A 13,162-nucleotide genomic window follows, 5' to 3' on the forward strand; every position below is an offset into this window, starting at 1 on the left:
TATTAATCTTCAGCTGCACATTTTTGTCATCTCTCTCATCCTTGTGTCTGAGTAACTTGCAGTGGGATTTAAGAAGCTGCAAAGCCCAAATGCAGCCCCACTGGCAAACCACCCCTCTTGCTTACTATGCTATTTAAGAATGCAAACAGTCAAATACTTTCTTCAAGGAGCTGAAAATGAAATCCATCATATGCTTCAGGTGTGTGCCATAGCTTCACGGCACAATAGAGCACAAAGGACAGCTTAGGAGTGTTGCAGGATGTCTAATGAAAATCAAGATGGATGGCAACCTCAGACATGGAAGCTGCACAGTGGTAAAGAAGTGTGTGTGCTAATCTTTGATACGAAGGGCTGTGGAGAATCATTTTAAAACAATTATTGCTATAATGAGCAGCAGTCTTGTACTAATGTTCTCTTCTGTGACTCGTCCTGCCTCCAGCTTAGTGAAAGAGAAACAAGCATAAAATATACCTTCACAACAAAGCATATTGACTTTCTTGGTCAGGTTTACCAAAGATTGAACAACAACAGTAAGTGCCTCAGCACTCACCTTAAAACCCTAAGGCACCTCATTTTCATGGTGTGGCTCTGAATTCAAAACACCTTAAGCAAAGAGTACACAGTGTGTGTGCTGGTAGGCACAGCTTTTGTGTAATAAATACCAGACATCACTTGGAAACGAATTAACTAGGGTCACTACTCTGACTTTGACACCACATGTAAATAACCCAGTCAAACTGTACCTTGCTTTTTCATAGCAGGTAGGGACTAAAACCTGCAATAAGATCCTGGAGATCCTGGCCTTTTCTTGGGTTTCTTTTGCTACAAGGTTGTTTAACAGGCTACCTGCAAGCTAATTTGTCCTGTCAAGCATTACTCTGGTTCTGCTCCCTTTTCTGAAGGAGACGAGGAACAGATGTTCAAGCAGCAGAGTTGTCTGAGCAGCCTCACTCTTTCACTTATGTGCCAAATCCAACTCAGAGAGCAGACTGTGTCTCCTGCAAGGTCTTTAGAGCACCAACTTCCCTCTGTCCCCACACCACAGAAGGAGAATGATGCCAGCTCACTTGTTTTAGTACCAAGATCCATCCAATCTCATTCCTCTCCTCCCTTTTTAAAAAAATTTCTCTTTTCTTCCTAGCTGCTGGTTTTAGCCCTGTTTCTCTTTCTCTGACACAGCAGCCTGATTCAACCTCACCTTCCCTTCTGCCCTGTGGCAAAAATCTGTCCAGTACACTTGTGTTTCTGTACCCGGAAAAAATATACACACACTTCTGCAGCTGCGAGTACCAGAAAATGAGGTTTGAGCCACCTCGCTGGCATCAAGTGGGTGCATGCAGAAAGAAAGAGAAGTGGCTGCTTGCAGAGGGAAGTCGGTGGCATCTTTCAGGGCACCCCAGAATCTGATTTGGACCCTCTGACTGCTGCTAAGCAGGGGCAGTCTAGTTTGCTTCTTTATTAAATTTCAGGTCAGCATCCTTCTGTTTCCAGCCCCCTTGTGCTATTTCCTGGAAAGTGACATTGGGACAGTGTATCTGAATTACCCTGGCCCTGATGAGAACGAAGGTGTTTGTCCCAAATCAGAGAACCCTGAAGAGTGAGGAAGTCTCCCTGTTGTTAGGAGCAAGATCCTCTGTATAGGCCTGGCAAAAAGCCAGGCTTTTATATTGAGTTCTGTCTTGCAGAACCTTGTGAAAATTGTCAGGAAAAAAATCCCCTTCACATATTTCCTTACTGGCAGCCTTGAGTTTTAAATCATTCCAGTTTTGTCTTCCTCTGTCACAACTAGGCATCTTATCCTAACTTGAAAATTTCATTAGTGTCTTGAGCATTTCTCCATCCTGCAACCTCAGAAGTTGCAGACTTTCCTATCTCTGCTGAGTTCTCGCAACGGCAGGGTGAAGATGCGTGGGCCAGGAAACTGGGAAGACAGAATTACAACTGCATATTTGTTCAGTTGTTGAATAAACATTTTAGCAAAGCCTACAATGAGTCATCACATTAAAAGCTGTCCTTTGTATCCTCCTTGGGACTGCTTTTATAAAATGAATATAAAAGTCAGGCTCAGTTAATCCAAATCATTTTGCAAATTAAGGTCTACAGGCTTCTAAGAGCATACCTACCCCAGTGGGCAGGCAGAAGGAAGCTGTGCTGCCTGTACCGCAGTCCTCAGACACATTTTGAGTGCAGAGCCGAGTCCCTCATGGGGCTGCTGAGGAAGCACGTGCACTGTCAAAAGCTGCCACGTGGGTTCAGACTGTGGAGTGTGTGCTGGGCTGCAGCTGGCATGGAAATGGATTTTACCAGTGAGATCATGATGATTGCCTCAGAGTTCCCCACACACTGGGCTCAAGAAGCGCGTGTGAGAAGATTCAGACTCTATATATCCTCTGTCCTCATGTACACCTCATGCATAAGCTGCTGAATCTCACTCGTAATCCTTTCTTAGGTCGAGAAGAAATCTTTTTATTGTATGTGTATATAAGCTTATTTTCTGTGAACAGCCGTAAGAATGGATCAAATCAAAAAATGGATCTTCTAAATTGATCTGCCTTATGCAGGCAGCAGCTCTGTTTAAAATAGGAAACCATTTTGGTTTTGCTATTTTGTTGCCTGTATGTGAAATCCTAAGCCTTTCATTTTAGGGAAATAAAAGTTTTTTTAATGTTCTGTATATCTGAAAGAATTAAAGGGCCTTCTCAAAAATGAAAAGGTAACCTTTCTGGATTCCCTAAATATGTACCGTTATAAATGGAGTAGGTGAATTAATATGATTTAGATGCTCAGGAGCTGATTCCAATGCAAGCCTAAGTGCAGACAAAAGATTCTGCACCAACATAACCTGGATAGTTCAAAATAGATATCACAGTCATGTCTCTTCTTAGGTGCACTTGCACTTGTCTTTGCAGGGCAGAAGTGAAAAATTCATTCTGCCTGTGCTCCAAGAGCAACACAGGCTGTTTAGCTGGACTGAGACTGACCTGAGCTCTGCTTTGGTAGACTAAGATTCCTGCCCATGTGACAGTTTGGACTGCGCTAGTAATGCTTTTGTTTAAAAAATTATCACGAAGCCTGTTCCTGACTTGCTGTTGAAGTGGACAGAGTATGTTTTTGTTTTAAATCACCTTGTTTGCCTACAACTCAGCTAAAAAGCCACTGCAGTGTGGTTCAGTACCTTAAACATAGGCTATTTTACATAGCAGAGGGCATCTGAGACATCTGCATGGGAGTGGGACATGTGAGATATTGCCTCTAGTGGACCCATGCCCTCCCAAGACAGCAGCTGAAGGCGAAATAGGATTTCCTAGGTTATCTAAAATGGCATGAGGTATCTACATTTAAGCAAATGAATCCCATTCTGTGGAATCTTGGACTTACTCTGCTTGAAATCTGAAAGAATTAGTTTATCCACCACCATGTATGCATGTGCTCTTAGCTTTCTTCAGTTTGTGGAGGGTTCAGGATACGAATAGAGCTGTCTCTATGTGCTGGGGTTTGCCTTCCACCAGGCACTGCAATGACAATTTGTATTTCTTTCAGATCCAAAAAGTAATTATTTGTTTTTACTAGTCTACAGAAAGAAATGTCATTTCAATCTCCTCCAGAGAGTGCTGATGATAAACTTCTCATATCTCTTCCCTTTCATGTCTAGGCATTTCTGATAGAAACACCACATATTCTTTTAAGATTTTCAGTACTTATAAACTCTTAGATGTTCAGAGGTTTTGTGTAACTGGAAAGGCTTTTCAGAAACCAGTAGGTGATATTATTCTGCATTGAATTATATAGCAAAAGAGGACGTAGAAGGATCATTGCTTTATGAAAGATGACAGCAATCCCTCATCACTAAAAGGTGCATGGGCTGCAGTAGCAATATTGTAATGCCTTATATATGATTTGAAGGAGTTGTAGTGTCTATAGAAATTATGATTTTTTACCTTTAAATATCAGTGCTCAATATATATCTTGTTCTTGCTTTTTGTTATGTGACATATTCATGTGATGTGCCTTGAAAGTCAACAGCTTCTCTGATTTCTGTCCTGTGAAAACTAGCATTATTTGTTAGGTTTGAGTAACCTCATCAGGTAAGAGAAACTGCATTAAGATTCAGACATTTATAAGAAATTTAAGGTTTGACATGTTCTCAAAGAGGAAGTTGTTGGGAGGAAGGTTTGGAGAAAAGCAAAGAGCAGTTCATCAGTCCTTCAGGCAAAGGGAAATCCCAGGCAGTGGGCAGAATGTTAGTAGCAATATAAAGCTGGTGATTCTGTCTACACTTACAAAAATAGATCAAATGTGTACAAAACCTCTGGTCCACATAAGAAAAAAAATTCCTAGTGATCAATTCAATTAACTAACAAAACCCTTAAATTCCACAGCTTTCCTGGCCCAAATGAATGTGTAATTAGAGAAGACTGCAGGGTAAACATGGAAAAAAAAAAGTATGTTTTTGGTTTTATTTCTGACTTTTATGTTGGTAATAACTCCAGTTCCAAAGGTTTTGCAAACTTCAGTAGAACGAAGAGCTGAGTTTTTGCTCTAGACCAATGCTTACCAGTAAAGAAAGGAATAAAGTGGGCTCATTTCACTCTTTTCACAGTATAGCCAGTTTCGGGCATGTCTCTTCAACTTAAAATAGTGAAAGTTTCTAGAACTGATGATATGTCTGAGACTAAAATGGTCTTTAAATGCACCTCCTAGCTGAAACATCTGCTTGATTGTGTAAGTGTACTGGCAGGAGAAAAAAAAAGAATAGATTTAGGGATATATATTTAAGACTGGACTTCAAAAAATACAACTTATTTTCACTTTGTAAACTTTTCTTGCAGAAATAAGAAGCAATACAGGCACTGCAGTATGTATGACAATAAGAAATGGCAGGTTCCTATTGATTCAACACACTCGGAATCTCATTAGTTATCAAATGGGACTTGAGTACTGCCAACAAATAAACAACATTTTTTTTCTTTCTCTGCTGCCCAAAGTCACCAAACACAGATTAGTCTGGAGTGCGTTTATTGTTCCTGCTAGAGGTGATATAAAATAAAAGTCAGTTTTAGATACACAGATGTTTTTTCCCCTCCTTCCTTCAGGCTGTTGAAGAATGCACAGAATGAAGTTCATTTCAAAATCTGGTATCAGAAACTACTGGCTGCTCTCCAATTCTGTGCCGGACAAACCCTGAACAATGAGTTTTCTAAGGAGGGGAAACTTATTGGAATTCTGGAAGACATTGCCAAAAAAGTAAAAGCTGCCAGCGACCCAAAAAGAAAGGTTTGTTAAAAAATACCCTCCCTTCTGTCTAAGTTTCTTCAGGTAATTTTATTTTTTCTAAGGTGACACCTCTTTCCTATAATGCTGTTTACATAAATAAACCCAAGATTTGACTAAAATTTGTAAAATTTTGTGCTACTCTGAAAACCAGTAAAACACGTGTATGTAATGGGACAACTCTTGTCACCATTACTCTTGAGGTCAGCAGATCTTTTAAGCCATTTAAATTCCTTTATCAATGGTTTCTCAACCAGACTTGAAGGTGGTCAGAAATAATGGCAACAAAGCTGATTAACATTTTACTGAAAGGAACGCTCACATTCAGCACCTCATCCCAAAATATTTGACTCCTGTAGAGCTGCAGTGTTTCTTGAAAACTTTGCTAAGACTTGTCCTTGACAGGCTGAACATCATCCTTTCTTAGCAAAGCCAACCAGAGTGGACTGTACTTAACATCTCAAACATAGCATGCAGCAATTAATACTGCATACATATCTGCAGAGATGCATTCCTGGCAATAGGAGGCTTGCAGTCGTCTTCTCCAGCGGGTGCAGCTTTTATATTGCGTAGGTACATTTCCAATTCAAAACTATTAATTTTCCAAGACAGTTGTTGTTACTTACCTGATGTGTAAAACTGCTTCTTGCTGAGATCTCAGCAAGATAGACCAGAAAGCCAAATAAAAATACACCTGCCACTGCTGGTTATTGTGAAAGTTATCATGAATTCTTTTTGCCTTGTTAAGGATTCAAGGATTTTCAAAGGATTTTTCAGAAAACTGAGTTGTGAGAGCAGAAAAGCAAACATGGAAGTAAAAAGACAAAAATATTTGCAAAGATAAAAATCCATGTAAAGAAAAAGAAATAGTAGTGATACATTATACATTACTGATGCATAATTCAGATTTTAGAGACTAATCTGAAGGCTGCAGTTACTGTGATACTGAGAAACTCCCCAAACCCTGCAGTTAACACACCTACAGTTAGGTGAGGGAGATCACAATGTTGAGGCAACAAGCAACAAATTGTGAAGTTGTCCAGCAAGGTAAAAAAGACATGAGATGCAGCAGAGCAGGTGCAAGACCAATCAACCCCTAATGAAGGCTACTGAATCTGTATCTATGTGACAGTATGAACTGGTAGTGCATCTAGGCAGAAAAAGCACAAATGTGGAGTAAAATCATCGTTCTTATTTTTAATAACTGCACCTCAGCATGACCTCATTAGCTGTTATAAGGTTACATAGATGCTACTAGCTCCAGAAATTGTACTGCTTGTTTAAAATATAGAAAGACAGTCAACAGCTTAAAAGCTGCTGTTATGTTCAGTCTTGTTGCCATAATGATTCACATGTTGCAGGAGGTGTTAAAGGTGGAGCTCAACAGACTTCAGCAGTTCTTCCAGGAGGTAAAGGTTTGTCGGCTTCCCCTGAATCCCGCGCTTGTTGTCCAAGGCATAGAGGCAGATGTAAGTCTAGCTCATGCAATGAATTATGGTTTTAATTTTTATGGGTTTTTTTAGTATAAAAGGGGAGAGGGAGTGAATGGCTGCATTGACTGGGAAATAATCTTATCGGTATTAAGCGTGAGTCGTTTGGTAAACTGACATCTAGCCTAATCCCTTTTAAACCAGGGGCCTTTGTTGGAGGCAGAGGTGAAGGAGACTGGTGGGGTGGGTGTTGCATGAGTGTCTCATCTTGTGAAGCAGCGGCAGCAGAGATTTCAAAGTCTGAGGAGCCTGCTCCCAGCTCAGCTGCCCTGCAGTGGTGTGGGGTTGGTAAGGGTACCTGGCTTCCCTCAGGCTGAGACCTGGTTACCATCCTGCCCAGGTAGCTCCTGGTGACAGTTTTTTTCTCATCTAAGACTCTCCCTTGTCATGTATGAGAGCAGCTAAAGGTCTAGAGCTAGCTCTCTTTGCTGAGGTGAGACTAGGCACATGACTGAGAACTGCTAAAGTATTAAATATTCATAGTAACTTACCTGTGTTATGACCCCTATTAAAAATGACTTAAGAATAAAGGAAACAACAGTGTTCTTTAGTGTTACTTGACTTTACTTTGATTACAGTACTAAGACTCAGTTATTCATTGTTTAGAAATGTTTTCATACACAATATTATGCCAGGAATAAACTGTTCCATCTCTGGAGAAGGAAAAGGTATCCAGCAGCAAGAGAAAACAAACCTGAACACCCATATATATTACCAGTTATAGCTGCCTAATTACAGCAATTTGTGCTCTATTTTTGCTCTCTGGCTCATTATCCACAGTGGACCTGATTCTAAGAGGTGTGCTGATCCCTTCAATTGCCTTTGACCTGTGATTCTCCAAGTAATTGCTATTCAGCCTTGATCTCGCTGAGAACAGAGGTCTTCCAGCACCCCACAGGCTTGGGCCAATTGTATATGATATAAGTCAGAAGAATTTGAAGCCTGCTGTTTCTCACTGCTTTCAGCTTTTTGGAAATAATGACTAATGGGAAGGTATCTCACCATACAGTCATGCTATTTATACTGCACCAGTTTGGCTGGACAGATACAAAATGTTTAAATAGAAGTATCTGAAGAGATTTTTTTTTTTTTTCATTTTTCTTATATCATTATAGGCCATTATCTTGCTATAAATATGTGCAGCTTCTTGATTGAACTGTATGTCAGTATAATCATGCAAATTAGAATTTTTAAGTGCTTATAATTACGTAAATTTAATTCATTTTGGTATCATCTATTGATTTTACTAGTAGCAACCACTGGTCCCAGCTCTATCAGTAATGCATTATCTGACAGTAACCTTTCAAACACTTATTGGGACATTTCCATTGGCAAAATTCCATAGGGGGTCAGAATTTCATCATCAATAATAGCTATTGCACATCACAGAGGTATGATGTGGCTAAGACAATATTTGAATGCTTGCACCATGCTTTGAGATGTTTAGATGAAAAGCAGGAGACAGCTGTGTCTAGTAGTGTTTTTGTTCAAATTGGCCTCCATTGCACTCCACCCAGTAAGGACAGCAGTAGCTCCTGTGAGGCGCTCATTATTTCTAGAAACCAGGCCATTAATTTACCATTATCTTTGGTTGTTTTTCGGTGGTGTCCCCCCCCCTTTTTTCTTTAATGATGGTAATAATACCACCCTAACTTACACAGAATTTGCAATGCTTGGCTCATTGAAGCTTTTTGAAGCCGTTTGAGGTCTTCAGGTGGAAGGAGCTGTAGGGCATGAGAAGCCAGATTTTATGTTTAATTAAGATAAATTCCACATAAAATAGATCATGATTTTCAGAATTTCCTGTATTCTTAGCCAGAGTGAGGTCACCAAAGAAATTAGCAGGTTCTTTGCTTCCATAAAGATTGTATGATTGGGCAATTTTTTTTTTTTTTTTTCAGAGAATAATAGGACTGAAGGCTTTTCAATGCTTTACAGATTCTCATTAGATTGGTCTTATGTAGTTCGCCCACTCAGTCCTGGCCAAGGTTTATCATTAAGAGACATGGGTGAAAACGAAAGACAGTTAATAGGGAAAATATTATCCATTCATATAATTTGATTATTGAGTGAAACAAATTGTCTGGGAAAAAGAATTTCTTATTTTCCTGGGCCAATTAAACAGTCAATAATATCAAGAATTATTTGCTTTTGTTATCAGTGCTACTGAGCAATACTTAAAGATGGTACCTTTTTCAGAGGTACTGTATTAGCCTGATGTTTTATATATGTGACACTGTTGTTCTTCTCTCTCATCTTTTTTCCCTTGAAGTCATGTTCATATTTTACGTCCAATGCTTTTCCGTTAAAAATCTCCTTCATCAATGCAAATGCTCCAAGTGGAAACATCAATGTTATTTTTAAGGTATGTTCTTCCTCTAATCTTCAGTTCCTTTTTTATGGAAAATGTTGATTTGAAATTCACCTAACTTATGTTTTAAACCTTTAGCCTGAGCATGTTTGATTTGTCTCTGCTGTTCACTTTTCCCAATTATTTTTGATACTAGAACTTTTAATGGAATATGCTGAGGCAATGCACTGAAGTATCAACTTTTTGATTGGTAGAGAATGAAACGACTTTTTGCAATTTTTTGTCTTAGTGGAGACAACCAGGCTAAAATATGAAGTTTATATTTTAAACCTAGTTTATTTATCATGCTGGAGTCAGAAGGCAAGTCTCAGAGAAAGGATAGTTCAGAATGAGTGAATCCAGTAGCCTTGTCCATATATCTCTAACAAATCAAAATACTGGAGTGTTAGAGACTACATTTGCTACACAGAACTTATTCTGCCCCTATCAGCCAGCATGGGGGAATGGGCTGAGGAAGAGGGAGGCAGAGGGAACAGCAGAGGAGCTCTGTCTCATTGGAGTTACTTGGAGGAACTGACTCTGAAAGTAAACTCCAGTTTATTTTCCAGTTGTCACCTTCAAAGCTTCAGAGTTCAGGATACTACCATGTCCATCCACAAAAGACAATACATGCAATCTAAAGTTACTTTCAAAAGAGCAAAAGTCTTCCATAACAGTAGATACCGTTTTCAGAGAGCACTGAAGTTCATAAAATGGCTGATGAGTACAAAATGGTCAGTGTTGCCAAAAACATTATTCCTAGATCTTTTGCAGTATCATGTTCCAAACCAGAAGCCTAAAAATTGATAAAAATAATAATTAAAAAAAAGGATATTTCTAGGCCATCTTGAATTAAATTGACCTTTAGAGCAGCTGTGATTCTCAGGAATAGAAGTATGCTTTCCAGGCATTTTAGGGGGAGGCTAGCAATATTAAGTTTTTCTGAACATTTAGAAAGCTGGTTCTTATGCTGTTTCATCTGAGAATCAATGTTAAATAGACAGGTTCCTACTTACTTGAGCAACTTCAGCAAATGCCTGCCCATGCGGCATTTAAGCATTTGCGCTGGTTTTACCTAGACAGTATTTTCCCTGCTCAGTAACATTCAACAAAAAACCAGCTGTCCAGTTGCTGTAGAAGTATTATAGCTGACATCACCTTCACCTGTCAGTAAACCATTGCGTTAAAGTATCTTTTACTTGTACTATGGTTCCATTTTTTGTTCATGATGGATAATGCATACATAAAGTGATAAGCACTGATATCATACTAAATTGTCTACTGACTCTATACGTGAGGGAAGGAGGAAAGATAAGTGGAGAGAATAAGATTTTTCTCAGGTTTAGGTACTAAGAAAACTTAAGTGGAGTTAAGATTACCTTTAAATGAAAGAAAAATATATTTTGATTTTTTTTTTTAAAGAACAGTTTATGTCTCTTCAAGTACTCATTTCATAGCATTAAATGTCTGCAGATTTGAATGCTTATATAAAAAGAATGTAATAAAAGAAAAAAGCACTTAAAAATACCAGTAAAAGTCACATGCATTTTAGATGAGATGGGGAGGAGGAAACAAAAAAAGCAGGGCTTTTGTTTTCACAGGGCATTTACTCAGCCATGGTTGAAGATAATCTCTTCATTACCTCTTGTGGCTACAATTAAAGCCCCATTTCACTAAGATTGTTGTTTGACTGACTCCATGGGGAGAGCAGTCAACACTGCATCACTGTGTGAAACTAAATATGAATCATGTCATGGATAAAATATAAATTCATGATAAAATTACCCTTCAGCCTGCTGCAAATACTAAGTTGTGAAGCTTAACATTAGAAAAATGCTGTCATTTGTGAAAAGGGATCTAGCATTAGGTAGACTTTAAAATGTAAGTAAATTAGGATCCTACCTCCGGATTAAATTTTCAAACTCTAATAATTACATAGGAATAATAAGCAGAAAGGCTGCAGTTAATCAGGGAGCATTTGTTACCATCTCAGTGGCTGCCAAAACTGTTTCTGCCTATGTGTGCCATTTACTCTGTCCTCTTCAGACACAGAATGATAAGTAGCAACTTTGAAGAAAAACAAGAGGGATTTACTGTAAAATGAACGTAGCTATTTTGGTGAGGGAAAAAATCCAAATGACACAGAAGCTTTTTTCTCTCTGGTATTGAATGAGAAACCTGGATTTCTTGTGCAATTTTCACAGATAGGTGATGATCTACGTCAAGATATGCTGGTTCTGCAACTTATTCGAGTGATGGACAGCATTTGGCTCCAAGAGGGACTGGATATGCAAATGGTCATTTACAGGTGTTTATCTACAGGAAAAGGCCAAGGTCAGTTTTACATTATGAAAGTTACCTGTATTACATTATTCATATCTCATGTAAACAGCACTATACAAAAATCTCCTCTTTAACTTTTATTTTCATGGGTGTCTTATTTATCTTCCCTCTTAAAGAAAAAAAAATGCTCAGAATTTCTGTTACTCAGCCCCTAAATTGTATACTTGCCTGCTCCTAAATGTTCATTTTATTTATTAATTCTGCCTCTCCAGAATAAGTACAACCAAACTCATTGAATTTTGGAGCAACTTAGACTAGAATTTTCCAAATGCCTCAACACCATCAGCTTGCACCAGATTCTTAAAAGTAACTTCACACATCAAAAAGAGAGCCTTGGAGAAAATTGGCCATAGCTACTGAAGTTTTAATCCAGTGTGATCCTGCATAGATGCTTAAACGGACCTAGATGCATGTGGCTATGAAAAGTACCTGTAGACAAGTGATGACAGCTTCACGGTGTTGATTTTGAAATATTACTCTTGTGATATATGCCACTTAGGGCAGGCCTGACTCATCTGAAAGCTTTATTTCTCTCTTTTATGGTTGTTATAGCAGAGCTGTAGCGGGGATACCAAATGCTTGCTAAAGAAATTTACTGACAGCAATAAGCTTACTATTTTTTACTGACTCTCAAAATCTTTTACTGAAAATAATCCTTGCACAAATAGAAGACTGATGTATCCAGATTACCTGCTGTACAAAAACTACCAAAAAAAAAAATTCATTGCTTTCTGAGCCACAAAGAGGAAATGAGAGAGGATGAATGATCTGAAGGAGATAGGAGAAAGTGTAGATGAGTTCACGCACGTGGCAGGTGGTTAAGGTGACCTAAAAAAGACTCCTCCCTTCTTTGTAGGGGTAGGAGTCAAAGCTTGAAGGCTTCTGCTTCAAAGGCAAATAACACAAGAATACCATTTCAGAACATAATATTATAGTCTCTCTCATATCCTAACACTTAATTTGATTTTTGCCAAGAAAGATACAGGGATCATATGCAAATAATATTTTCTGCCTGACAGTCTCTTCCTTTCAGCACCATAGCAGCAGAAAACCTCTCGGTGTATGACAGAATTCCTCACAATGTCTTTCCTTATGAGCTACAGAAGTGCTAATATAATTGATTTACAGTTAATGATTAAGGATAAAAGGACCAAGTGACATGCCAGTGGCCCATACAGGACATGCGGTAAAGTAGCCTTGTGCACCAAGGTCTTCCAAGTCCTAGGCTAATAACTTGCTCCGTGGGCCGCCTTTTCTACACAAGGGGGATAGGAGATGACAATTTCATAGTCAAAGGAACACAGAAATCACTTTTCATAGAAATGTGAAAAGTAAATAAGGCACTGATAGGATCCTACCTTCCAGGCATCGTATAGTAAAGGAGCCTGTCCCCAGCTGAAATTGTTAGAGGAAACCCTTCCTGTACTGCAGAGTTGTGGGATGACGTGCCAGGGGACCACACACAGGGACAGAAGGCTGGCAAGCCAGATCTCAGTTCCAAAAAAGGAATTAAGTGCGTGCAGTAGAGGCAGAGGATTCAAGTGAAGCATTGCAAAATGCTTGGCTTCTCTCTGCATTTCAAAGTCCCAGTTTATGTCATCTTGGATCAGACTAATTTCTGCACTATCTAGTATCCTTTCTCCCAGCTGTGATCAGCATCACATACTGCAGAAAAATTTGTGTAGCACTCCTGACAATAAACTTATAC

At 38.9% G+C, this 13,162-nt stretch overlaps 1 protein-coding gene across 1 annotated transcript in view; it reads left to right on the forward strand.

Moving 5' to 3' along the window:
• PIK3C2G (phosphatidylinositol-4-phosphate 3-kinase catalytic subunit type 2 gamma) overlaps window positions 1-13,162 on the forward strand; it is a 209,504-nt gene that overhangs the window by 120,792 nt on the left and 75,550 nt on the right. Inside the window, exons 19-22 of the mRNA XM_009471034.2 lie at window positions 5,094-5,274; window positions 6,633-6,740; window positions 9,034-9,126; window positions 11,316-11,445. Coding sequence (XP_009469309.2) covers window positions 5,094-5,274; window positions 6,633-6,740; window positions 9,034-9,126; window positions 11,316-11,445 — 512 coding nt within the window. The remainder of the gene's footprint in view (window positions 1-5,093; window positions 5,275-6,632; window positions 6,741-9,033; window positions 9,127-11,315; window positions 11,446-13,162) is intronic.

Source organism: Nipponia nippon, unplaced genomic scaffold (assembly GCF_047370975.1).
Source record: "Nipponia nippon isolate SJK-2023a ecotype South Korea unplaced genomic scaffold, ASM4737097v1 scaffold_3, whole genome shotgun sequence".
NCBI classification, from domain to species: Eukaryota; Metazoa; Chordata; class Aves; order Pelecaniformes; family Threskiornithidae; genus Nipponia; species Nipponia nippon.